Consider the following 27,117-nt stretch of genomic DNA (forward strand, 5'->3'; position numbering starts at 1 on the left):
CCTCTGGCGGAGGAAACGCGGTACTGCAGGTCCGGCACCGCGCATGTGCGGTGGGGTGCCGCCGTGCTCACCGCGGCTGCCGTCCGCCGGTAACGGCAAGGCGGTGCCGCGGTGCCTGCGAAGCGCCGCCGCCGCGCTCGTTGCTGCCTCCCGGTAAGGAAACGCCGCCGCTGCCGCCGCACCGCGTGCACGCTGCCGGCGGGCGCTCGGCGCGGAACTGCAGCGCCGGTGCCGCCCCTGGGTCCGCGCCGCCCGCCGGGTGCTCGCTGCTGCCGGTGCCGCGGCGCGGTACTGCAGCGCCGACACCGCACAGGAGCGCAGCGGCGCTGCCGCCTCCGCTGCTGCCGCCTCCGCTGCTGCCGCGGCGGCACGGCCGCAGCGCGATGCTGCCGCCCGGCGTTCGGGCGCCAGCCCTGGCCCCTCCGGCGCGCCGTCGGCGGCCGGCGCATGCGCGGTGCCCGGGAGCGGCATGGCGGCGCGCTGGGCGCGGGTCTCGGCGGCGGCGGGCGTCCTGGGGCAGCGGTAAGGCGAGCGAGCCCGTTTGGCGGGCGCGGGGGTGTGTTCTGCCCGCTGGCTGCGGGACGGGAAGCCTGAAAGTGCCCGCTGCGGCAGGCTGCCGGTGTGCCGGAGGCGAGCTGGGTCAGGGCAGCCCCAGGGAGTTGCCCGAGAGCTGAGAGAAGGGGAGAGGGGAAGAAGGCGGACACCCCCCCAGGCGCAGACGCCGGGCGGCTCCCCGCTTCCAGAGCTCCCCTGAGCCTCCCCGGCCCCGCTTGCCCCCCCACGCGCAGCTGCCCCCAGCTCCAGCCCCTCCCCTGAAGCCTGTCCCGTAGCCCCAGGTCGCCCCCAAGCCCTGCCATGACAGTGGCAAGCTGGCCTTCCGCGCGTCTCGAGAAGCCCCTGCGGAAGGAGAGGCTTCAGCCGGGGGTGATCTGCGGTAATAACGGTGTCTGCTTCTTCTTTCCCTCTCCCAGAGGCTGCGCTGAGCACACGGTCGTCCCTTCCTCCCCTGGGGCTGCCGGTGACGGCACCCGCCTCAGGCTTGCGTGGATTGTCTGTGCCTGGCCTGGCTCTCCTCGCGGCGTGGGGGCGAAAAGGGACGGGCGGAGCGCTTGCTGGCTGTGGACGGGAGCTGCCGCGGTTGAAGCTGGAGAGACCAGAGAAAGCTAAAGAAGAAGAGATCGAAGGCCGGCCGGCCAGCAGCTGCCTCCCGCTGCAGGCAAGAGAGAGCCTGCCTCTCCGGGTGAGGAAGGATCCCTCCTCGTCGTCCACAGCAGGCGAGGCCGCCAGCGTGCACCGTAGGGTCTGTATGAATAACCCAAAGCGCAGTACAGCTGCATAGTGTACAGGCGAGTGAGGCTACCTGTCTAGCAAGCCTCATCTTGTAAGAGCCACGAGACATCCACATATTCTCTTAGGTGGAGGACAGCCAAGCAACCGGAGTTACAGAAGAGGAAGGGAGGAGGGAAGGAGACAAGAAGCGTCTGAACTGGCAAAGTCTCCTGGTAGTGCCGAGAGCGAGAGCTGTGGTGAGTCCCGGGCCCTTGGGGCCCTGTCGCCCCTCTTGTGCGACCCAGTCCTTCCCTGTCCCTCCCCGGCCCCCTCTCTTTCCCACACTGCTGTGATTTGGGGTTTTTTTGGCTTCCTTATACCTATCTTCTGCTCTCTGTTCTTGTGTCCTGCTCCCTCTCCTTCTTTTTTTTCATTCTCTGTCTCTGTCCTGCACCCATCGCTTTTTTTTCCTTTTCCATCTCTTTGTCCTGATCTGCATCTGTCTCTTTTTCCCCCACAAATTCTCTGGCCTGTTCCCTGGCATTCTTTTCCTCTCTGCACCTGTACATGCAGCTCCGTGTCCCTGCCTTCCTATCTCTCTCCCTCCTTCCTTCTCTTTCTCTCTCTGTCCCTTTGTCTTGCTCACTGTCGCTGGTTTTTTGTCATTGTGTATTGCTCACTGTCACTGTTTTATTTCCATTCTGTATCTCGCTGTCTCCATCCTCCTTCCTGTTCATCTCTTACTCTCTCTGACCCTTTGTGCTGCTCCCTGGACCTTTTTTTTTTTTGTCCTCTGTCTCTCTGCAGGGCTCTTTCTTTCTCCAACCCCCTGTGCTTCTCACAATCTCAGTCTTTCTCTCTCTCGTCATTATTCTTGTCTGTCGCTGTCTTGCTTCCTGTCCTGTAGTTTCTTGCTATATCCCTTTGTCCTGCTCCCTGCCCATATTCATGTTCCTCTCTGTCCTCTTGACCATCCCAGGTTTTTTTCTCCCTCTCCATCCTGCTGCTGTCCTGATTGTTCTTTCTCTGCCCTGCTTCCTGTCGCTCCTTCTGTCTCTTTTCCTCTGTCCCTGCTGACTTTTTCTCCATCTCTGTCCAGATCCCTGTCCCTTTTTTTTCCTCTTGCTGTCCCTCTGCCCTGCTTCCTCTCGCTGTCTTTTCTGTCTTTCTTTCTCTGTCCCATTCCCTCTCCCATTCTTTCTAACTGTATCCCCTTGTCTAGCTGGCTGTCCCTTCTTTCCTTTCTCTCTTCTTCAGCATTTTTTCTTTCTCCATATCTCTCTCCCACTGCCCATCACAGTTGTTTTTTTCCTCCAATACTGTCCTGCTCTCTGTCCCTTTTTTCTCTCTCATTCTGTCATGCTCCCTGTGTCTATTTTTGAATTCCTCCATCTCTGTCCTGCGGCCCATCGCTATTTTTTCCCCTCTTCCATCCCTTTGTCTTTCTCCCTGTCCTTGTCTCTCTTTCCCTTTTTTCTGTCTCCTGTCCTTTTTTCCTTTCTTGTTCCATCTCTCTGTCCTGCTCCCTATCCCCTCACCCCTCTCTTGTTTTCTCTGTCCTCCTTGCCTTCCCCCCCATTTCTCTGCCCTGTTCCCTCTTTGGTTTTTTGTTCTCTGTCACTCTGTTCTGCTCCCTGTCACTGTTTTTTCTCACTCCATCTCTGTCCTGCAGCCCAGTGCTGTTTTTTCCTTCTCCATCTCTCTGTCCTGCTGCCCATCCTAGGCTTTTCCCCCTCCATCTCTGTCCTGCTGCCTGTCTCTGACTTTTGCCTGTCTTTCACTTTGTCCCGCCTCCCTGTCCCTTTTTTCTCTCTCTGTATCACCTTGTCTTGCTCCCCGTCCCTGTCTTTCTCTGACAGTCTGCATCCTGCTCCTTGTCCTTGTTTTTCCCCCTCTCTGTCATCCCCCATCCTTCTTCCTGTCTTTCTTTTTTCTCTTTCTATCCTTCTGCCCCAATGCTTCTTTCCCCACCTCTGTCCTGCTCCCTGCCCCGTTTTTTCTGTCTTTATTTCTCTGTCCTGCTGCCTGTCCGGTCATTTCTTGCTATACCTCCCCGTCCAGCTGGCTCTCCCTTTTTTCCTTTCTCTCCTTCTCTGTCCTGCTCCCTGGGCCTTTTTTCTCTTCCTCTGCCTCTGTCCTCTAGCCCATGGCTGTTTTTTTTCTTTTTCCTTCTTGGTCTCTTTGTACAAATCTGACCCTTTCTTGCTTTCCCAGTCCCTTTGTCCTGTTCCCTGTGGTTTTTCTCTCTCTGTCTGTATGTCCTGCGCCCTGTCGCCGTCACGTTCCTCTGTTCTTCTTCCTCTCCTTTCCCCCCCACCTCTCTATCCCTCTGTCCTGCTCGCTGACCCTGCACTTTCTTGCTCCATCTCTCTGCAGGGCTCCTCGTCCCTGTTGTTCTTGATTTCTCTACCTCTCTGACCTTTTCTTTTGGCCGTTCTTTCTCTCTCGGCAACTCAGTCTTCTCCCTTGTCTTATTTTTCTCTTTGCAGTCCTCTGTCCTGCTCCCTGTCGCTGTATTAAATAGCCGCGCGGTGGGTGAGGGGCCGGGCGCGCTCTGGGGCTGTGGGCGCGGCGGGCCATGGATGTGGGATCTTCTGGCCGGAGCCTCCGCGGGCGGGTGCAGGCTCTGTTCTCTTGGGACTGGCGGGGGAAAAAGCAGCCCCGGGCCGAGCGCTCTCCTGGGGTTCGTCGGGGGGTTTTGGGGCCGAGCCCGTGTGCGAGCGGGGGGGAGTAGGGGCAGCCCCATCTGGCTCTCAGGTTCTGCTTGTGGAGCTGGGCAGCCTCTGCCGCTCCCGGCGCAGGTCGGGCAGCGGCGGCCCGGGGGGCTCCTGCGGCGCCGGGCGGGTGCCGGTGGCCGGAGTGGCGGGGAAGGGCCGCGGCTGCGGCGGGCGGGGGTTCCTGGAGGCGGCTGGGCCCGGCTCCCCGCGGGGGTGCTTGGGGCTGTGGGGGTTTGGGGTGCGGGCCCGGCACCCCAAACCAGTGCCGGAGAAAGCGAGCCGGAAGCAGCCGTGATAAAGCGATGCCCTGCCTGTGCTGGTGCGGCCCTGCAGAGGTGTGGGGCTGGGCCCTCCGCAGTGCCCAAGCGCTCCCCAAAAGTGCACGTGTGGCCCTGGGGGTGCAGGGCTGTGGGGTGGCTCCGCTTCCCCCACCCCGCCGCATCACGCATGGGGACCGCAAAGGGGTCGGAAAGCAGAGAGGGTGAGCTGGTTTGGGGCCTGAAAATGGAGAGCAGGTCTTGTGTTCTCGGGGCTCGAAAAGAGGCTGAGGTGGCTGACTTTGGGGCTGAGAAACAGCTTGAGTCGTGCGTTTTCAGGACCTGCCAGAGGGGACCGAGCGGTACGTTTTTGGGCTGAGGAGCAGAGGTGAAGTGCTGCATTTTTGGGACTCGAGAACAGGCTGAGCAGGTGGGTTTGTGGGCTCAGAAATGGGAGCCGGTTTGGGGGCCCAAAGCAGAAGCCAGTTTGGCTGTTTGCGCAGGGCGGGGGGAGGGCGTTGGGGGCTGCGGGGGAAAGCAGAGGGTGGGCAGGGTGCACGGACCCTCCCTGGAGGGTGGGGGTCTGGTCGCGTCGGAGCCCAGAGTTCGGGAGGCCGGCGTGCCCCGGGCCAGCCTCTCGGTCTGAGGTGGCCTCTGGGGGGGGAAGGGTGCTTTTCAGACCCCACACGCCCTCTTGGAGCCCAGCTCTTCTTTGTACGCTGCTGAGAATAGTTCTTAAGTACTTAATCGTACAAACTGATGAATCGGTATTTCCACAGCGTCTAGCTGTGATGTTTAATAGTCATATTCAAGTTCTGACAGTGACCGCTTTCCGACCTTGTCGAAAGCCCAGACTGTGGCAAATAGCTGGAGCTCGTAAGGAGAAGGAGCTGAAATCCAGCGGAGCTTCGGTGCGGAGCCGGAGCTTCGGTTAGCCAGAGCTGTAGCGAGGAGGAGCTGGAAGGAGATGGGGTGTCCGCTGTCTGGAGCGTGCGTTAGCCAGAGGCAACGTTAGCTGAGCGGGGGCGGCCATGAGCCGGAGCGTCTATTCGCTGGAGCATCCGTCAGCCGGACTGCGCTCCCAGCAGGGCTGCAGAGCGGCCGGGCGCAGGCAGGGCTGTCCCCAGCCAGCGTCTCTGAGCAGCAGGGAGGCGAGCAGTCCTTCTGCCAGCGGGGAGCCTGGCCTCTTCCCTCGGGGATTAAATCCACGCCCTGCACCCCTCCCTGCGTGGAGGGCGTCTCCCGGTCCCGTTGCTGGGGGTGGGAGCGAGGTGGGGGTGCCCCGGCTCTCCTGGGGCAGCCCCGCTGCGAGGGGGCGCGGGCGAGGCGGCAGCGGGAGGCAGCGGTCTCTCCCCGGTACCTGGCAAAGGGGAGAGGGGCCGGTCGGTTGGAGCTGCCGGGGTGCACGGCCTGGCTCCACAGGGCCCCTCTGGCAGAACCCTCCCCTGTGTTTTCCCCGTCGGCTGGGTGTGACAAACAGGATCATTTTTTGCCTCCTCTTTTCCCAGTGTCACCTTCGGCGTCACGTGCAGAAAATCCCGCGTGGTCGGTCCCGCTTGCTGCTCAGGGAATCGCGCGTATGGGGCCGGGGGAGCAGGGAGAAACCTTTGCGAGTTCAGGGACGCTACAGATGCTCCGCCTGAAACCCAGAGAAAAGGCAAATCTGCTGCCAGTGCAGAAAAGGTGATGAAGACCTGCGGGTAACAGAGCGTGCCTCGTTCCTGGGTTGGTCCCTTGGCAGTTCCGAAGGTTTTCCTTTCGGGTAAAAGAAAGAACTTTCATCTCGGATAAATGAAGAGCTGCCTGTTACCTTCTTCAGGGTCAAGTGTTTCTCTTCTGTTTGTTCAGACTGACTTTATGGGCAAGTTGGCAAGAGCCTTTTCTTTTTATATGCACAACTACATTGTTAGTAACCTATGGTGTCAGAGTTAATTTTGGAGCACCTAGATGCCAGTAGAAATAGAATGAGTGAAATGTGATGGAAACTGACATTTCAACTTGATTTTTATTCCTTTTTTTTTTTTTTTTTTCATTAGAGTGTTGATGGCATGCTGTGCTGTGGGTCAATCCGCATTCTCTTCCGTGGAGCCTTCAGTCTAGGAGTTTTATGTAAAAAAAGTTTGTCCTTCCAAAACAGGACTAGTCATTCCTAGGCTTGAGGTGTAGACTTGGAGGGTCTCTGAAGTCCGTGATCAGGATTACAGCGTTGCTGCTCTTTGTCTTCACTTTCGTTAATTTCCCCACTGCTCGGTGGTGGTTGGGAGCCCTGAGTTGTCTTTTTTTTTTTTTTCTGTCTCTAACACATTTTTTTTCCCCCAAGGAGACGCTACGTTTAAAAGGGAATTAGTGTCCTGTTTTCGTCTGGGATAGAGCTAATTTTCTTCCTAGTAGCTGGTATAGTGCTGTGTTTTGGATTTTAGGATGAGAATAATGTTGATAACACGGTGATGTTCTAGTTGTTGCTAAGAAATGCTTCCACTGGTCAAGGAGTTTTGAGCTTCCCATGCTCTGCCGGGCGCACGAGAAACTGGGAGGGGACACGGCCAAAAGAGTTGATGGAAGCTGGCCAAAGGGCTATTCCGTGCCATCTGGCGTCACGCTCAGTATGGAGACTGGGGGGAGTTGGCCGGGGGATAGGGATCGCTGCTGGGGGAGTGGCTGGGCATCGGTCGGCAGGTGGTGAGGGGTTGCATCCCTTGTTTTTTCCTGGGTTTTGTTCCTCTCTTGCTCTCTTGTTGTTTTCCTTCTCATGATAATTCATTCTTCTTCTTGTTTTGTTCCAATGATTAACCTCTTCTTATCTGAGGCCACGAGTTTTCTGACTTTTGCTCCTTGGCTTCTTTCCCCCATCCCCCTGGGGGGGGGAGGGTGAGCCAGCTGCTGGGTGGCACTTAATTGCCGACTGGGGCTAAACCACAACAGTTAGTTTCCTCCCAAACGTGTCCATCGATACACTCGAGTGATGATTATTAAAACCACCAAAACGGCACCTGTCTTACAGATCTGGACTCCTTCTGAACACGTATCCATCGCACGCAAATGTCATTGGGCTACAGATCATCTGCACTTCACGCTTTGACAAGACGGCGTGCTGAGACAGGGATGAGCTCTGAAAGAAAAAAGGTACAAGGTCACGGGGTTTTTGGTCTGTTTTTTTGTGGGGGGGCGCGTGTGCGTGGTTTAAAAGGAGGAGCGCGACGTTGAGTGGCGGCAGCCTGCAGAGCTCTCTTGCTGCCTGAGCTCTCCTTTTCTTCTCTTTCACTCCTCTTTCATGACTGTAATTGGAATTTGGACAATGGTAGAAGAGCAGGTAAGTTACTTGCCTGTGTAGACGTGCTGGTAATCCCAGGAAGGTCAATGCTTGAAGCCGTAGTGAATAACTTGGCCGCAAGTAGAATTTCCGAAGGAAGAAAAACAACGGGAAGCAAATAGCAAGTTACCGAGCGATTTGCGTGGGTCCACCACATGGCAGTTTTATTGCCAAACGCTGCTGGGCAGTATGCTCCAAGTGGCTCTTTTTGGTAAACGTGAATTTTCAGGAAGTTCAGGGTTGTGCGTGGCAAAACGTGTCCCTCTGTTTATGTATGCCGCTACGTAAACGTCCAGCGGCGGGGCTGTTGTTCCCTGCTCTCGATACTGCCACGGTAGTGCTGCGGTATTTAGACCCAACAGAGGGCTTTAGGAAGGGAAGGAGAATGCCTGTTTTCTGTGAGGGCTACGAATGCTGACCCTTTTCTCTGCCGCTTTCCTGTGCGCGCGATGAAGCGGTGTTATTTTTCTCCCTTGTTCCTGGTCTAAATAGTTCTGAAGCTGTCGCTGCTGTGGGATTGCAAGTGGTGTTTCAAGGTTTTTGTGGGGTTCTAGTTACGGATCGCTTCTCCTGTGGCGAAGTGTCAAGATACGGTTTTCAGTGTAAAGCTTCAGAAACTACATCCGCTGAAATCAGCGTAGGTGAAAGTGATGTTGCGCGTGCAGCTGTGCTCGCAGGGATGCTCGGCGGCTCCCCCTCAAAACAGCGAGGGGCGTGTGGCCATCCGGAGGGTTGCGCTCTGGGTCTGAGGGCGTGCCGTCTTCTTGCTGCGCTTTTTGCTGCGTCTTTTTGCTGCGCAAACCAAAGCTGCCCGTGAGTCAAAAAAAGGCACGGTTGTCTAAAAAGTGCACAAGCTCTAGCGGCCTGTATCGTCAACTGTTCCGAAGATGATGCAAAACACTTTTTCCTCTGCTCAGTTGTAGTCTTCACCAAGCTTCACCAAAAAAGGAAGCTTTAGATTCCTACCCAGCTTTATGCTAAAGGGTTTTTTTTCCTCTCTCAGCAGAATGTCAGCTGCCACCATTTCGCCGTGGTCGCCCTTTCTTCTGCCAGGAAAGTGCAAGACGGACGGAAAGGATCCGTAGTGGTCTGCAAGTCCACGGTACGTCTACGATGTGTGCCTGCGTTTTTCCTAAGGTACTCGTAGCGGGGACTTGAAAGTTAAGGTGAAGAATGTGCCAACTCTCCTTCTGTAGTTTTTCTGTGAAGTATTTCAACACAAATACTACAGACAGAAAAAGGCGTGTTCTGGAGCGTGCCTGCGCAAAGCTGACTTCCCTCCGTTTCTTTTCTCTTCCCGAAAGCGTAATCTTCTGTTTCTGTGCGCTTCCTATGAAATGATACTGTGAAAATAATTTTGTACCAAAAGAGGAAAGAAACTGTTGGGAAGAGTTCAGCTGTTCAGAAGAAAGAGCCTTTGTTTTCCTGGGAAAAACTTTCTGCTTTTTCAGTCAGTAAGGTTTTAAAATATCTTGTAGCAGTACTTGAAAAGCCTTACTGCGATCCTAGCATCCGTACGAAAAGCCGTCAAGGTCAAAGAAGAGACGTGGCCAAAACGGGACAAATGGGCGTCGCTTCTGCGTGTTTTCCAGGCTTTCCCAAGAAGCGTTAGCAGCCTTGTAAGTACCGCCAGTGATGTGGTTTTGGTGAGTTACTGCTTCGAGAAGGTCCTTTTTCCTGAAGCTACGGTGTGTAATTTTTGACTTCAGTTGGAAAGAGATTTTCCCGACTGGCAGTCCTTCTCATTCAAAGAAGTTGCATTTGATGAACTTCCCATCGGAGCGGCTGGACGTGCCAGTAGAAGTCATCAGCAGCAAGACTTTTCACTCTCTTTAAAAACACCCAGAAAAGTCAATTTCCTTCCAAGGACCCAAGCCCAGCACGTCTTCCAAAAGTTGATGGCATCGCTGGTCTTTGGTTCTCGGTTGCAACAGCCGAGATATGATCAAAAGGCGTTCCTCTGCATGCTTCGGTTACAGCCAAAAGCATTAGCAAATCTGCCGGTCCCTTTTGGTAGCCTGATGTATTGCAGCACTGGGGATTTGATTTCTACGCCCCCCTCCCCCCAGTGAAACCGTCTGGGGGATCTCTTATCTCACTGACTTTTCTATCAAACTGGAACTTTAAACAGAAGTTAAAATGGTGTCATTGACAAAGCGACTGGCACTGTTGAAACTGTAACTGCCCAATAGCTGTGGCATGCAACTTAGGAGGTGTATTTCAGCAGTGAGGTATTTGTTCTCCATGTTTCAAGAGAGAGGCAACTGAACGTTACGGGGTTTTCCCCAGTATTTTGACGGCGTGCTCTGCAGTGCTTTATTTCTGCCTCTCTTTCCATGGCGCGTTTCCCTGGCGCTTGAGTAGCGTCTCTCTTGGGCAGCGCAGCTGGGCAGATGTCACTAGGAGGGACATAGCGCACAACCCCCCCCAGTCACGTTATAACCGTGCATTTTGGAGAGAGATGGTTTAACGGTATCCCAGCTGTGCAAGGTAAATGAATGCAAAAGGAAACTCAAATGCTTTTCTAGTGTAAGTCTTGTTGTTGGATGTATATAAACATACGGCCACCTTTTTAGCGTAGAGTGAATTACTGAGATGTGTTCTTTATTTTCCATGTTACTCTCTAAAGGTTTACACTTCCCTTTCAGCTTTCTTGACCGAGCCAGCAAGACGTGCAGCAGCAGCAGCCGCGAGGGCCGTAGCCGTTGTGGTGGATCCGTAAGCGTAGATTCTGATGACGGTCCGGCCTTGTCCTGCAGCCTCACCGGGTTGTCTCCCTGCAGCAGTGCTGGAAGGAAGCGATGAGGCGTTTTCCAAGAGCAGCAAGAGCGTTCACTTTTAGGTGAAGAAGGTGTTGAAAATCCTACCGCTTGGTCTCAATAGGGATTTGAAGCGTTGCAGTCAGTGTAGCTGTTAAAGCGTGCGCTGTATCTGGAGCGGACCCGTTTCCCTAGAATCCTGCTTTAGCTCAGCTCCTCTCCTATCCCTTATTCTGACTGAATCCCTGTACTTTCTGCTGTGCTGTTTTTTTTTCATGTGCTGAAAGGGAATGTGGGGTTTTTGTTTTTCAGCGGTCTTGCTGTAAGCGTCTGGTGGTGCTCCCTAGATCCCCCCGGCCAGGTTTCCCTGCGGGCCGTGAAGCATGGTGAGGGTCAGGGGCCAGCCCTGTGGCTGGAGGCTCCTGGCTCTGTGTGCGGTGGGTGCCCCGCAGGTGGTGGGGAGAGCCCGGGGCCGAGAGGGACCGGGGCCGTTTGTTGCCCTGGGGAGCCCGTCGCAGCGCGGGAAGGGAGGGGGAAGATGGCGGAGCAGAGGCCGAGCGAGAGACGTGGCACCGTCCTCGGGCACGCTCCCCTATGGCGTGGGGCGGCTGCCAGGCTGCGGGACAGGGGCTGGGGGGGCTGCCCCCCCCTTTATTTTTCTAGCGGAGCTCCCCTTTTTTGGTGGGGCATGTACATATGTAAATGGCCTGATGAAAGTAAGTGTAACCAGATGTAACCAAAATTGTTTGTTCTTTTGTAACTAAGCAACATAGAGATAGGAGCAGGTTAGACAATGCTTTAATATTGTGTTTGTACACCTATGGCTATGGCTATGCTACTATGCCCAAAGACAATTGGACAAGGAGTAGTACGGTCATGCTGCTACGTTCCCAGTACAGCCCCAGCCCATCTTGACAAAGAGTCAAGGGTGGTTAGAATAATTGGTTTGTGCTAAGGGTGCCAAATCGTTGTTAGGAACCATGCACCATGAAGAAGGGGAGCAAGTTACATAAGCAAGGTGGGATTGCGCGTGTCCAGAAGAAGGGGTCGACTAAAGGACACACCTGTACGGCCACCAAGGACCACCAGAGACCCCCACGGAAGCCCCTCGGAGCTCAAGGACGCGTGCGTAATGACCACGCGAGTATGATAATTAGTTCCGGGAAATAGAATGAATATGCATTATCATTCCAGGAAACTTGATGCATATGTATGTAACTGGACAATATAAGTTTCGGCTGATGTAACCTGCGGTATGCGCGCTAGGTGGAGCGATCCCCCGTGCATCCGGTGCCGTAGTAAAGAATGCCTGCTTCTTAATACTACATTGGTGTTAAGGAGTTTGATTCCCGATTTCGGTGACATAAGGAGGTGGCAGTTGGGGCAGTTTCCCTTGTTTTGTTTGTCTTTTGGGTGTGACGAAGAAGAGGGGAGGCTGGGGAGTGATGATGTCTGTTGGGGCACCCCAGTGTCACTGGGGGGGACGATGGTGATGTGGCAGAGGAGCAGGTTGAGTGGGGGGAGGGGGGGGTCACGGGACAGTTCACCCCCCCCGAAAGGGGGGTGACAGCCCCCAAATGCCTGAGAATTGGTGGGGGAGGGATTAAATAATGAAAAACTGTAAATAGGGGTGTGAGGCATTGAAGCAGAGAAAAATCTCTCCTTTTTATGTATATTGAAAAATTTTATTTATATATACGTAAAAAGATTTGACAAGAAACCCCTCTGTCTACTCTATTATATAAAGGATGGTAGAATATGAAAAAAATCTAAATCGAGATATATAGGGTGATAAAATAGAAAAAGAACTCATATATATGACTAAAACAAGGAGTTTAAAAGTGCATAAAAAGAGGATGTATACGAAGAAATTTTAAATGGCAACAAGGCAGAGCGAGCTCTCCCCAGCTGCAGTACCGACTTCTGTCCACACAGAGGCAGCAGCGAGCACAAAACAAAACAAAACCAAAAAAAAAACAAAAAAACCCCAAACAACCGCTATCGCGCATGCGCGGCTTCCCAGCTGCAGTCCCGACGCTGTTCCCCTGAGCGGCAGTAGAAAGCACGGGAAAATGCGCCACCGCGCATGCGCCGGGCCGCACCAGCAGTACCGACGCTTGTCCACGGGGCGGCAGGAGCGAGCACAACGAAAAAGCGGCACCGCGCATGCGTGGCTCCTAGGCTGCAGTACCGCCTTTTGGTCACCGGGCGGCAGCAGCGAACACAAAACGAATGCTTCAGCGCACATGCGCGTCTCCTCAGCCGCAGTACCGACTGTTGTCCACAGGGCGGCAGCAGCGAGGTCGGGCGAAGGCGCCATCGCGCATGCGCGGCTCCCCAGCTTGTAGTACCGAGTTCTGTCCACAGGGCGGCAGCGGCGAGCACCTGAAAATGCGGCACCGCGCATGCGCAGCTCCACAGCTGCAGTACCGAGTTTTGGTCACCGGGCGGCAGCAGAGAGCACAACACAAATGCGCCAATACGCATGCGCGGCGCCAGGGCTGCAGTACCGACATGTGTCCACTGGGGTGCAGCAGCGAGCCAAAAAGACCCACCGCGCATGCGCAGATCCCCATCTGCAGTACCGACCCTGTTCCCCTGAGCGACAGCAGCGAGCACTTTAAATTGCGCCACTGCGCAAGCGCGGCTCCCCACCCGCAGTACCGACTTTTGTCCACCGGGCGACAGGGGCGAGCATAAAAAAGCGCCACCGCGCATGCGCGACACCTAGCTGCAGTACCGCCCTCTGTCCGCACAGAGGCAGCAGCGAGCTCGGGAAAAATGCGCTACCGCGCATGCGCAACTCCCTAGCTGCAGTACGGTCTCTTGTCCACACGGCGGCAGCAGCGAGCTCGGGAAAATGCACCACGGCGCATGCGCGGCTCCGCAGCTGCAGTACCGAACTTTGTCCACACAGCGGCAGCAGAGAGCACTCGACAGTCCGTCACTGCGCATGCGCGGCTCCCCAGCTGCAGTACCGACTATTGTCCAGACGGCGGCAGCAGCGAGCCCGGAAAAAATGCACCACTGCGCATGCGCAGCTCCCCAGCTACAGTACCGACCCTGGTCCACCGGGCGGCAGCAGCGAGCACTCGAAAGTCCGCCGCTGCGCATGCGCGGCTCCACAGCTGCCGTACCGATCTTTGTCCACGTGGCGGCAGCAGCGAGCACTCGAAAGTCAGCCGCTGCGCATGCGCGGCACCCCACCTGCAGTACCGATCTCTGTCCACATGGCGGCAGCAGCGAGCACGGAAAAAAAATTGCGCCAGCGCGCATGCGCGAGGCCCTGGCTGCAGTACCGACTTTTGTCCAGCGGGCGGAAGCAGCGAGCTGGGGGGGAAATGCGCCACGGCGCATGCGCGGCTCCCCAGCTGCATTACTGCATTTTGTCCACACGGCGGGAGCAGCGAGCACGAAAAAAATTGCACCACTGCGCATGCGCGGCTCCCCAGCTGCAGTACTGAATCTTGTCCACAGGGAGGCAGCGGAGAGCACTCGAAAGTCCGTCACTGCGCATGCGCGCCTCCCTAGCTGCAGTACCGATTTTTGTCCACACGGTGACAGCAGCGAGCTCGGGAATATGCACCACCGCGCATGCGCGGCTCCCCAGCTGCAGTACCGACTTTTGTCCAAACGGCGGCAGCAGCGAGCTCGGAAAATGCGCTACTGCGCATGCGCGGATCACTGGCTGTATTACTGATTTTTGTCCATGGGGCGGCAGCAGCGAGCTGGGGGAAAGTGCACCACCGCGCATGCGGGGCTCCCAAGCTGCAGTACCGACCTTCGCCCACAGGTCGGCAGCAGCGAACACGAAAAAAATTGCGTCACTGCGCATGCGCGGGTCCCCAGCTGCAATATCGACTTTTGTCCACACGGGAGCAGCAGCGAGTACCAAGAAATTGCACCACTACGCATGCGCGGCTCCTCGGCTGCAGTACCGACTGCTGTACACCGGGCGGCAGCAGCGAGCTCGGGAAAAATGCGCTACTGCGCATGCGCTGCGCCCTAGCTGCAGTACCGATACGTGTCCACACGGTGGCAGCGGCGAGCTCGGGAAAAATGCAGCACCGCGCATGCGCGGCTCCCCAGCTGCATTACCGAACTTTGTCCACCGGGCGGCAGCAGCGAGCACACACAAAAAAAATATTGTGCCAGTGCGCATGCGCGCCTCCCCAGCTGCAGTACCGACTTGTCCAGACGGCGGCAGCAGCGAGCTCAGGAAAATGCGCCACCGCGCATGCGCGTCTCCCTGGCTGCAGTACTGAATTTTGTCCATCCCGCGGCAGCAGCGAGCTGGGGGAAAAATGCGCCACGGCGCATGCGCGGGTGCCCGTCTGCAGTACTGCATTATGTCCGCACGGCGGCAGCAGCGAGCACGAAAATAAATTGCACCACTGCTCATGCGCGGCTCCACATCTGCAGCACCGACATTTGTCCACACGGTGGCAGAGGCGAGCCCGGGAAAAGGCACCACCGCGCATGCGCGGCTCCCCAGCTGCAGTATCGACTTTTGTCCAAATGGGGGCAGCAGCGAGTACCAATAAATGGCACCACTGCGCATGCGCGGCTCCCATGCTGCAGTACCGACGTTTGTCCACGGGGCGGCAGCAGCGAGCGCTCGAAACTCCGTCACTGCGCATGCGCGGTTACCCGGCTGCAGTACCGATCTTCGTCCACAAGGTGGCAGATGTGAGCTCGTGAAAATGCACCGCCGCGCATGCGCGGCTCCCCAGCTGCAGTACTGCATTCTGTCCACACGGCGGCACCAGAGAGCACCAAAAAGCACCATTGCGCATGCGCAGCTCCCCAGCTGCAGTACCGACATTTGTCCACACGGTGGCAGCGGCGAGCTCGGGAAAATGCTCCACCGCGCATGCGCGGCTCCCCCCCTGAGGTACTGACGTTTGGTCGTCGGGAGGGTCGGAAGCCGGAACTGCAGCTCGGCACCGCGCATGCGTGTGCGCGCACCAGCGGATCTGCCGTCCCGGAGGGGAGTCCTCGCGTCCGGCTCTGCTCTCGCACGCTGCCGGTCATCGGCAAGTAAAAATTCTGGGCTTGGCTTTGGCATTGTCCTGTAAGGGAAAGCTCTGGGTCGGGATGTCACTTGCTTACTTGCTGTGGAATGGTCGTGTTTTTCAGCAATCGTTCCAAATAGAACGGGCTGGGTGGGGCAGGGCAGAGTAAGGGTCTTTGCAGGGACCTGGGAAGTAAAGTCTTGAACGTAGAAAAGCTTAAAGCATTTGCTGGACAGGAGGTTTCTCTGTACCCACTACATCCGTTGCTTATTAGCAGTGGCTGATGTTTGTAAGAGTGCCGTGTGGAAGTCTGAACATTCGTTACTGAACTAAAACTGCTTTGGTTCTGTGTAGAAAGCAGAGGAACTACAAAACAACATATTCCCCCCCCCTTTTTTTTTTTTTGGTTAAACGTACCGTGTTTGCAGGGCCTTAGCTTTCTGTTGCCAGACTGGGCAAAGCTTCCCAAGCTCAGTTCCCCCACAGTCACCAAAAGTCTCCCATAGTTGCCGGGATGGTGAGTTAGTTTTGGGCTTCTAGCCCTCCGTTCCGCCATTGTTTTAGTCAGATCCTGAATGCCGCTCAGTTCAAGACTCACGAGAATTGCTTAACGTTTGCATTTGGAATCATGCTTCAAACAATGTATTTTCAACAAAATTTTTTTTTGACACTAGTCAATGAACTCCTGTAATACTGGAGCAAAATGACATTTTTCGTGGTTGTTGAATCTCAGAGTGATAACATCGGCATCCCTGTTTGAGCCCTTACCGCAACCGTTGCAATGTTTGTTTACACGCTGCTCGGTTCTTTTGTAAAGGTGCGTAGCTGTGGGAGGTGCGTTATTCCGAAGGTGCTACGGCGCCGATGCTCTGGCTGTCGGCGGGAATGGGCAAAGCGGAAGGCTCTGTGGCTAGGGGAGAACGGCGTGGACCTGCGACCGTTCTCTCTGTTGCTCCGGAATTTCGACGGCTGGGTTGGGCTGCTAAATCGATGGAACGACTGGAAGACATTTCAGAAAAGTGAGTACTCTACTTCCCTTTATCTTTTAAAGTCGTCGTCTTTCTACAGACACCTGTCCACGGCTTAGATATTTGATTTGCGTGAAACAGACCCGGAATTTTGCTTGAAGTAGTGTTCTGATTCGCTGAAATTCCCCGTAGGCAGAGAGCAAGAATTACCAATGTTGCTTGGTGGTTGAAGGTCTCAGGGTTTCTGTGAAAGCGAACTTGCCAGAATGAGTAGGAAGCAGCCTGAATTCCAACAGAGATACCGTCTAAAAGGTCCTTTTCTTGACAGGAAAAGAGCTTCACGAAACGTCGGCGCTGTTTGCCGGGGGGCCTCCGACATACTCGTTCAGTCGTCGTGGGCTTTGTGCGATTCCCGCAGGCGCAATCTTGAAGAAATTTTGTACGGCAGCCGGTATCTTGGCTTACTTTCTATCTCGCGCTTGGTCGCTTGCGCCTGCTAAAAACTTAATGGAGTGTCAAATGAACCCACAGGAAAACGTCCTCAACTCGTGCTGGTAGGGCAAGCCCGCTGTAGTTGATAAAATGGGAAAATAGCACGCTGTTTTGAAAAATTTGCCTTGCGAGGACAAGGGCTGTCTCCTGGCAGGCAAGTGAATTCTGTGACTGATTCCACCGCTCCGCCCGGGCACTTGAAGGAGGCAGTCCCTAAGGCAATGCAATGTAAAATGGGGGTCGTTTGGGTTTTTTTAATCATTTCTTAGGGATGTGAGGCTCGTGTGGGTGTTTAGCTTGTCCTGTTCTTTCTGTTCCTAATTCCGATCCCGCTGACTGGCGTCAAAGAACGGTCGTGTTGTAGTCTAACGGCGTCGTCTACCAGGAGCTGGTGGAAGGCCGGGGCTTAGGTAAAGCCGATAAGGAGGATGCAAGCTGGAAAGCGGAACGTCTAAACGAGAATTACTGTCCTTGGGAGAGAAGCACATCCTGAAGAAATAGGTAAGCTAATTAAAATGGTTAGGGAACCATCCGAAACAACTAGTAGGAGCGTGATAAGAAGCACCCTCCCGCAAACTATCCTCGTTATCATCCTAAAAGTCACACCCCTCGAGCTGGAGACCCCGGCCGGAGCAGAGAGCCCTCACCGCTCAGCGTGCGCAGCACGTTAAAGCAGCACTGTAGCTTTAAGTTGAAATAAGAGAAATGTAGACCGATAGAAAACTGCTTTGTGTGATTACTTATGCATATGCATAGCTAGACCGTATAAATACTGTACTTGTATGACCGAACTCTGTGCTAGCTTTGTGGAGCTACCGCCTAGCGCCCATCTCTGCGCAGACAGGAAATAAACATACCTCTGCCCTGTGCGTATATTGGCGTCTCGCGCACCGGGCAAGCGACCTCACGCTTGTGGGATAACGGTTTTGGCACCCCAGATGGGACCGAGCCGACAGCCTCGCCCGGTTCGTCTTGCCGCGTCCGACGGGGAGAAGAGGCCTGAGCGGACTCCGGCGCGCACCGACCTGTCGACCGGGGACTCCTTCAGCTCCTCTCCTGCAGTCGGGCGGTGGCGACACAACGGTGCAATGCTAGTGAAAAGAGGTATTTTTGGGGGATAGGAGAAAAGGGGGGTAGGGGCAAGACCTCTCGGGAAGCAGGCACCCTCTGTTCTGTTCTGGGCTCTGCATAAGACGCAGCAGGAAAGATAGGTGGCAGTAGCGTAGTTCTGTTTGTTTCTACACGCCGTCCTGTTCAACAGAGGGAGACGTCCCTCGTTCTGGTTTGTGTAGAAATGCTGGGTTTTTCGGTACCGGTATGGGCGCTGCTGCTTCCCAGGAGGCACCCCTTTGCTCTCCTCTAGGATGCATCCTGAAGCATTGCAATAAATTTGGGGGAGATCCCACCACTAAGAATCGGCTAAAACGATATTGTAATCAACGGTGGCCACGATCTCGATTGGAAGATGGTGAAAAATGGCCTGAGGATGGATCCTTGAAATATAACGCTATATCGGAACGAATGTTGTTTTGTCGGAGAACGGAAAACTGGGATGAAATGCCTTACGTGGATATGGTTTTTTCGTTAAGACGCGATTGGGATATTAGGAAGAAAGGCGGTTTAGTGGATTCTAAACGTCAGGTTGGAATATATGCGTTAAAAGAGAAAAAGGGAAAACCTCGTTGTATCGAATGGGAAAATTCGGAAGAGGATATTCAGCTGTTGGTAGCTCCTCCAAAACAGCCAGAATCTGATAGCTCAAGCGATAATGGAGTTGTGAGTGCTGTCTCTAAAAGAACAAGGGGACAGAAACCGATAGTTCAAGCTCCCCTCAGGCAGGCTCTAGGGCCTGAAGGAAGAGCGGTATCCGTACACGTACCTTTTACCGCTTCTGATTTGTTACGCTGGCAACGGGCAGTCAGATCCTATCGAAACAATCCAGAGGGAATGTATAGTACTGTTAATCACGACTCATAATCCTAACTGGGGAGATGTACAGGCTCTCCTAGAATATTTGTTTACCCCTGAGGAGAGGAGAACAATTTTAGAGAAGGCTAGAGAGGGACTGGTCCAACAATGTGTGTGTGCGTGGGGGGGTGCCTAATACCATTATGTACCTCCCAAAAGAGGATGCGGAGTGGGATCCAAACACAAGTGTGAGGGATTACAGAGGGTAAAGGAATATCCAAAGTTAATTGTGTACGGGATTCAACATGGAGTGCAAAAGCCTAAGAATTTATCTAATCAGATCTCGATCCGGAAGATGATAGCCATTTACAGTTATTGAACACGCCGTTTATTGGTCAAGCGGCAGCAGATATAAGAAAGAGATTACAAAAGGTAGAGGGCGAGGATGGCATGACAATCTCGCGGTTCTTGTCAGTCGCGTATAAGGTACGTAATAGTCGGGAGGAAACAGGAGAGAAGGAGAAGCGGGGACGAGTAACGCCGCAAGCTTCTTTGTTGGCTGCCTTGACAGAAGACCAAGAAAAAGGGAGAGAAAATACACGAGGTGAATTTTGTGGGCGAGGAAGGGGCCGTAGCAATAATAGTAGAAATGGTTACGACATTCCCCTGGGAATGAATCGGCGTGCCAATCGTAAGCGAGAGGGCCGCTGGAAAAAAGATTGTCCGTGCCGTCTGAGTCATCTCGGGAAAGAGAGACAGAAGAAGCCGTTGGAGTCATGACGGAGATTGGGTTGGACCGAAGGGGGCCGGAGGAATGTATGAAAGTTTCCCCAGACGATCCTCCGGTTCCAGTCAAGCTGGGGAATGAAAGACTAGATTTTTTTAATTGATAGTGGAGCCACACATGCTGTAGTAAGTAGTTGTAGGGGACCCCTTAAGCAGAACTAAAATAAGCGTTGTTGGTGCAACAGGGAAAAAGACTTTAAGGCTGTTTTTACAAGCTATGGAATGTTCCACTGGAAATACTAAATGAACTCGTGAATTCCTTTCTATGCCAGCATGCCCCCTAGCATTGCTTGGGTGGGATTTACTTGTAAACTGAATGCACAACTAAGTTCTTCTGAAGACTCTGTTCAGTTGACTCTGTTCAGCCCGCAGGGGACGTCGCCTGTTTGTGCCGGACGCCAGCCCGAATGGGACGTCGCCTGTTTGTGGCGGATGCCAGGCCGCAGGGGACGTTGCCTGTTTGTGGCGGATGCCAGCCCAAACGGGACCTCGCCTGTTTGGGGCACACCGATGGCGGGCGCTGTCGCCAAAAGGCAAAGCAGGGTCATAGCAGAGTTTTCCATTTCTGGGGATGGGCTCAGCCGTCTCCTGCACAAACTTCTGTTACGTAGCAATGGGGATGCTAGCTTTCTTTTGTTTTCTTGAAGAACAAGAGGATGATGGAGCACGTTACAAGAGCATGATCTTTTTCGCTTCCTTTGGCAGTACAGGCACCCAAGGCCAGCCCGCATTCAAGGAACAGCACGAGGATATCCGTGTCGACCATCAGCAGAGGAAGGAAGCTTCTTTTGGAGGCCGAGGCGATGAAGCGGAGTCCTTAATTGTTCTGTTTGATTTTCAGCATGGGTGCGGGGAGGGCCTGGGACATGCCAAACATGGTCCCGGACAGGGGAGCTGTCTGTTACGTGGGAGGCTGTGAGAGCTATCATGGACACCACCCGACCGGCATCCTGTAAGGGTGCTTTCACATGTTTTCTTGTTTAGAGGCCAACCTTGGCTTTGGGCTGTAAAATAAAGCCTGCCAGGCCGGTGCCAGCTTGGTGGCAGCATCTGCCCACGGCAGCGCCAGCTCGGTGGTGGTGTCTGCCCGTGCCGGTGCCAGGTTGCTGGCTGTGTCTGACTTGTGAGGGTTGGGGTAATTGGCCCCCTGTTCCCGATGGGCTCCAGCTGTGGCCCGGGGCAGCACAGGTGGGACCCATGAGGTGAGGATGGGGCTGGGCCCAGGGTTTAAAAAGGGCTGAGGATGGGGCTGGGCCAAGGGTTTAAAAAGGGCTGAGGATGGGGCTGGGCCCAGGGTTTAAAAAGGGCTGGGGCTGGGCCAAGGGTTTAAAAAGGGCTGAGGATGGGGCTGGCCCTGCTGTGCCGAGGGGCTCTACGTGGGGAGGGGGCTGCCTAGGCATGCCTGCCTGTGGGAGCTGGCTGAGGAGTGAAAGGAAGGGGCTTCCCCAGGCAGCTGCCTCCAGCAAGGAGCAGCCGGTCCCCGCGGCCGGGAAGGATCCCTCCCAGCCGTCCCCGGCAGAGCGCACCACCAGCGCGTGGTGCCGGGAGCTCGGTGCCCCCATGGGCCGCACACGTGAGCCACCGTGTCTCTGGGAAGCCTCTTGGGAGAGGAGCATCGGGGCACCTGGGCGGGCGAGGCAGCCGGCACTGTGGAGGAGGAAGGGGCAGGGGCCGAGAGAGGAGCCCCGGGGCGCTGAAGGTCTCCCGGCGGTGGCAGGAGCTGCGGTGAGTCGCGCATCCCTCGCATGCCTCCGGGCCCCTCTCTGCCGTGCTTCTCCAGACCTCTGCCTGCCTCCTTGCCTGTACCTGCCTCTGTCTCCCTTTCAGGCTGTTTGGCTCCCCAAAGCTTTTTGCCCTTCTGCTAGCGCTGCCCTCCACACCGTCACCTTCTACGTTTCCTTTCTATGCCTCTCCCTTTCCAGCTCCCCACCTGCTCTTATTTCACTCTTCCCGCACTGCCTTCTTCCGCATTGCTGGGGAAAATGGCATTTCGAGGCCTCCCTCTGTGCAGTGACCTGTCTCTCTTTGCAGTGACTCCCTCTGCTCTGCACCCTGTCTACTTTTTTCTAGAAAACTGTCCCTATTTTTCATTTTTTTAACTCTCATAATTCTTCTCTTTTTGAAATTTTGTTTGTAGGTGTACTCTTATCTTGTTTTCTGTCTCTCTTTTTTTTTTTTTTTTAATTTTTTCCTGTATCCTGTTGCTTTTCAAATTTTCATTCTGTGTCTACTTTTGTCAAGATGTCTCTCCCTGTTTAATTGTTTCCTGTCTGTCCTGTACCCCGTTGCTTTTAAATGGTCTTTCCTCGTCTGTCTTTATCCGGTTTGCTGTCCTCATTTTTTAATTAGTTCTAGTCTGTGCTGTGCCCAGTTGCCTTTAAAATTGTCTTTCTATGTCTCCATCTACTTAGGTTTTTTGCTATCTTTTTTTTCCTCTCTTAATGTCTTTTGAATTGAAAAACCTTTTGAATTTTTGTTTCTATGTTCACTTTTATGTATTTTTTTCTGTCTCTTGTTTTTTTTTTCCCTATCTGTGCTGTATATTGTGACTTGTAAAATTTTTTTCTGTCTACTGTTACCCAGATGTCTAATCCTATTTTTATATTATTTCCAGGCTTTCCTGTGTCACGTTGCTTTTGAATTTTTTTCTCTATCTCCTTGTATCCAGTTCACTGTCTTTATTTTCTCTTTCATGCTAGCCTGTGCTATAGCCTGTGTCCTGGTTTTGGATGGGATAGAGTTAATTTTCTTCCTAGTAGCTGCTATAGTGCTGTGTTTTGGATTTTAGGATAAGAATAAGATTGATAAGACGCTGATGTTTTGGCTGTTGCTAAGCGGTGTTTACACCAGCCAAGGACTTTTTCAGCTTCCTGTGCTCTGGCAGGTGCACAAGAAATGGGAGGGGGCACAGCCAGGACAGTGGATCCAAACTGACCAAAGGGCTGTTCCATACCATAGGATGTCGTGCCCGGTATAGAAACTGGGGGGAGTTGGCCGGGGGGTAGCGGTCGCTGCTCGGGGACTGGCTGGGTGTCGGTCGGCGGGTGGTGAGCGGTTGTATCTTTTTAAATTTTCCCTCCCTTGGGTTTTGTTCCTCTTGCTCTCTCTTGTGGTTTTCCTCCTCATTACAATTCATTATTATTATTCCTATTATTTTGTTCCGATTATTAAACTGTTCTTATCTCAACCCACCAGTTTTCTTGTGCTCTTCCAATTCTCTCCCCCATCCCACCGGGGGGGGAGTGAGTGAGCGGCAGCGTAGTGCTTGGCTGCCGGCTGGGGCTAAACCACGACACCCTGTTGCTTTTTAAATGTTGTTTCTGTGTCTTTATTTAGTTTGCTGTCCCTCTATTTTATTGTTTTCTTCCTTGAAGGCCTTTGTTTTTCAGTTTTTCTCTATGCCTGCTTTTATCTAGTTTGCTCTCCCTATTTTTAAATTTTTTCTCCTCTGCCTCGTACCCTTTTGCTTTTTCAGTGTTCTTTCTGTGTCGACTTTTATCGAGCTGTCTGTCCCTGTGTTTTTAGTTCTCTCTGTCTTGTCACATACCCTGTTGCTTCTTAAATTTTCTTTCTGTCTTTTATTTTTTTCTCTTCTCTCCATTCATCCTGAGGCGTTAGAGGGTCTCCTCGGCATGCTGTTATTTCTGAAGCGTAACTTGTACCCCTTTGGCTTTGTAAGAACATCTCCTCCCTCTTCCTCAGAGCAGTCTCTTTGTCCTCTCCTCCATCTCGCTTGCCTCCAGTGGGTCGGCGTCTCCCTCGTGACCCCCGTACTCTGTTCAGATCCCCTCCCCAGTGCCTTTGTGCCCTCAAGCCGCCTTCTGTCTCTCTGGCCATCTCGGCACCCCTCTGTTTCTGTCGCGACGCTTCCTGCCAGCGCCCTTGTGGTCCATGGCCATCCTTTAGTTCTGCAGCGGGCTTTGTATCTTTCTTATTCAGAGACAACGCTTCCTCAGGCTTCCGTTTTCCCTCAGAGCACTCTTGCCTTCCCTCCGCCATGTCGGATGCCTCTGTTCGGTCCCCGGTCCCCTGAGGACATCTCTACTCTGTTCAGATCCCCTCCTGAGGACCTCATTGTGTCAGCAATCCTTTGTTTGTCTCTTTGTCCACATTTCCCCGGAGCCCCCTCGTTCCTGTCATGACGCCACCCGAGACTGTCCTCGTGCCCCATGGCACCCTTCGAGCTCTGCAGCCCTCTTTGTGTCTCTCTCTTATTCGGACAGAACCCCTCCTCAGGCTGTCGTCGTGCCCCACGGCTCCCTTACCTTATTCACTGCCGTCTAGGATGTCTCCCTTCGGTCGCTCATCCCCTGAAGACATCGCTGGGACACCCTCTTGGGTTTTGCATTGCCTGCCAGAGCCGCCTTCTGTCTCTCTCTCTCTCTCTCGCTCTCAGCAGCCGCCTTCTGCCGTCACCGTGCCTCCTGAGGCCGTCCTCGTGCCCCGCAGCCCTCTGTGGCTCTGTAGCACAATTTGCACCCTTCTTGCTCCCGAGAACCATTCCCGCTGACATCTTTCATCTCCAGAGCACTCATGTTGTCCTCTCTGCTAGCTAGGACACCTCTGTTCAGTCCCTGGTCCCCTGAGGACAGCTGTAGTCTGTTCAAATCCCCTCTGGACTTCTTCACCGCGCCCTCGAGCCTTCTTGTGTCTGTCCCTCTCAGAAGCCCTCTGCTACTGTCACGCTGCCTCCCGAGCAGCACGCTTTTAGCTCCGTAAGCCCCCTTTGGACTCGCTTTGTTGCCATCGCACCTCTCCTAAGATCTCTGTTCCCAAAAAAGAGCGTTCTTGTTCTTTTCTATGCCATCTAGGATGCCTGCCGAGCTCCAGGGACGAGGCCGAGCTCCTGAAACCGAGCTCCAGGGACGAGGCCGCCGCTCGGCCTAGGTCCCACGACTCAGCCTAGGTCCCGCCGCTCGGCCCTGCACCTCGGCCGCTCGGCCTCAGCCCTCACACACGCATGCGCACAAAAACAGAGAACCTTTCCCTCACAAAAATACCTACAGATGGAGTTAAGGAGAAGACAGGAGACTCTGCTGGTCAGGCACAGGGCATGGCCAGACAATCCTACTGACCAGCAACCTATTTGCGTGCTACCAGCCCTTTTTATCCCCTTGTCCCTCTCTTTTTCCGATGCTTGTTCCTCCCCAAACTCCTCTGCTACCTCCCCTTCCCCACCTTTGGTTCCTCCAGTAAACAGACCATAGTACGTCCTGTGCGGTCCCCACGTGCGTCCCACAGCCTTAGTCAGCAACCTTTCTCAGTCTGTATGGTGATCCGGAAAGCCGCTCCCGTCTACTCGTCGTGACGAGTGTCACCCCGTACCGTGGGGCTGGCGGCTCTGCCAGGACAGCTCTGGGAGGAGCCAGGGCAGGGAATCCGTTTCTCTGGCTGGGTCGCTGGGGTGCCTTACCTGGCATAGCGCCTCTGTGTGACTTGGAGTTTATGGAGACAAGCTTTTTATCACATAACCTAGCAGGGAACCGCACTTAAAGCTTTGGGAAAATGCTCTAAAACTAGAATTGTCCAATGACCTTAGGAGTTGGATCGGTTTGTAGGATAATCCTGTCAGAGGCATCAACTTGAAGACAGCTGCTTGACCCATTTTGTTGATTTCAGGCGTGTTGTTTGAAGGAAGAATGTACAGAAAGGGCCGAGGAGGTGCGACAAGGAGACAGGAAAGAGCAAGTAAGTTTTGAGAGAGGGGAAGAACCTCAGCGCTGCGAGTGACTGAAGGTGCTAAGGGCAAAGAGATTTTTGGGTTAGGTATGCGCATACGAAGGTCTGGGTGGGAATAGCGCACAAACAGTAGTAAAATACGGTTAGGGAAGCCAAGATTGCTCCTCCTTCTGGGCCTGTGCACGCGCCCTTGCTCTTGCAGACGCAGACACGCTGGAGCTGCGGGGAGGCAGGCGCGCAAGCCCGCCTGGAAGCAGGCTTTGGGCACAGGGTCCCTCGGCTGAGGCGGTGCCGGTTAGTGGGGGGAGAGCCCTGTGTGTTGGGCAGGTGAGGGGCGAGTGAGGCCGGAGCACGGCAAGGGCTGGTCCGGGCTGTTTGGTCTGGGGCAAGGGTGGACAGAGGGGACAGAGAGGAGGATCTGAAGGAATACGGGTTGTGAGCTCTTCATTCCCAACGAGGTCGCTGAGGGGGCAACCCCCTACGGTACCCAAGGTACGGGCGAAGGTCTGGGGCCAGCACAAACGGTGCTGAGAGAGGGAGTTTCCATAGGGTCTGGTGGTGGCTGCAGGCCGCTTCCCATCACAGAATCGTATAGGTTGGAAAAGACCTTTAAGATCATCGAGTCCAACCGTAAGCCTGACACTGCCAAGACCACCGCTACCCCATGTCCCTAAGCAAACAGCGACACTGAGCCCCGTGGCATGCTGCGCAGCCCTTTTGGTGTGCACCAGTTTGTATTCGGCCGTGCCCTGGAGCCCTCTGAACTCCTGAATTCATATTTTAGGCTCCCCCCGAGTCCCGTGTGTCCCAAGGCCCTGTGTTTGTCATACAGCGTGCCGCAATGCTTCCTGTTTAGCTTTCCTCCCATCCCAGAGTTTTGCCAGTGCTTTTTTGGTGTGCTCTAGGGTCAACTGTTTTCCTCTCTGTGGGGCCCAGGCCCCCTCCCCCCCCCACCTTCCTGTGCCCCCAGAGTCCTATGTTTTCCTTGTCACCTGCTGATGGCTTCCTCCCACCCCAGCATTGCACTCCAGGGCTCTCCCTTTGTTCTCGTCCCCTTTTCTCTTCCTGTGCAGCCCAGGACTCTCCCTTTGGCTTTTGGCAAGCTGCCCTCAGGAGCTGGGGCACCCTCTGCTGTCCCAGCAACCACAGGTGTCCCCAGTGGGGCCGAGGGCAATAGCCTGTGTTCTCGGTGGGATGCAGCTCTGGGCCCAGGGCCTGGGGCTGACCAGCCTCTGGAGTGGCCAGCAGGGCTGATGGCTATGGTGCCCGTGTCCCCACGGGCTGCAGCTGTGGGCCGGGGGCTGCTGAGCTGGGCTACTGCCATGAGTGTGGTGTTCACATCACCCCATCAGGGTAGGTCCAGGACAACAACGCCAGTGCTGAGCAATACATGCTGGGACCGGGACTGAGGCTGCAAGCACAGAACAGGTGAATGGGCCGGGGGGGGGGGGGGCGCGGTCCCTGCGACCGGGAACATCCCGGGAAGGTGACACAAAGGGGGAGGCGGGGCTGGGGCAACAGCGACCGGGTCCAGGAAGACCCGCACTAGGGCCAAGGAGCGGAGGGTGCGGCGCCGGGGTCGCGGGTGGCCCAGAAGCCGAGGGGATGGGGAAAGCTGATGCACCGGGACAGGGGGAGGCCGCACAGGGACACGCGGGGCTGCCTGAGCGCTGGGGCTCACCGGGGGGTAGGGGTAGTGCTGGGGAAGCAGCTGGGTCGGGTCGGGGCCCTGCAAAGGGTGGTCCCGACACAAAGCCCCGCCCTCCCCGGGTGCGTGTCTGTGTGTGGGGGGTTTCCAGGTCGTGCGGAGGGGTGCGGGGCAGCTGGGGAAGCGTCGGACCCGAAGCGGAGCCGGTGGTGGTGCTGGGAATCCCGGCCCTGCGAGCCGGCCTCCGCAGGCGCGGCGGGCCCGGGGGTGCTGGTGAGGGGAGGAGGGCGTAGGGGACGGTGTCCCCAT

General features: G+C 54.9%; 1 protein-coding gene across 14 annotated transcripts; it reads left to right on the forward strand.

Annotated features, from left to right (window-relative positions):
• On the forward strand, positions 1–20,711 carry LOC140655759 (uncharacterized). 14 transcript variants are annotated; one of them, XM_072870624.1, is made up of 13 exons: positions 372–522; positions 972–1,300; positions 1,416–1,526; positions 4,583–4,673; positions 7,245–7,366; positions 8,557–8,655; positions 9,032–9,172; positions 10,202–10,395; positions 16,145–16,346; positions 16,624–16,746; positions 17,136–17,288; positions 17,726–17,856; positions 20,192–20,711. In XM_072870624.1, the coding sequence occupies exons 1-4, from the start codon at positions 384–386 to the stop codon at positions 4,667–4,669; spliced, it is 666 nt and encodes a 221-aa protein (XP_072726725.1). In that variant the 5' UTR covers positions 372–383; the 3' UTR covers positions 4,670–4,673; positions 7,245–7,366; positions 8,557–8,655; positions 9,032–9,172; positions 10,202–10,395; positions 16,145–16,346; positions 16,624–16,746; positions 17,136–17,288; positions 17,726–17,856; positions 20,192–20,711. The 14 variants fall into 14 exon arrangements, 12 of the variants coding, with proteins under 12 accessions (XP_072726725.1, XP_072726720.1, XP_072726726.1 ...); XM_072870619.1 differs by having other exon boundaries at positions 20,187–20,710; XM_072870625.1 differs by lacking the exon at positions 20,192–20,711 and adding an exon at positions 19,847–19,922.
• Positions 20,712–27,117: the final 6,406 nt, after the last annotated feature.

This window comes from Ciconia boyciana, chromosome 8 (assembly GCF_034638445.1).
Source record: "Ciconia boyciana chromosome 8, ASM3463844v1, whole genome shotgun sequence".
NCBI classification, from domain to species: Eukaryota; Metazoa; Chordata; class Aves; order Ciconiiformes; family Ciconiidae; genus Ciconia; species Ciconia boyciana.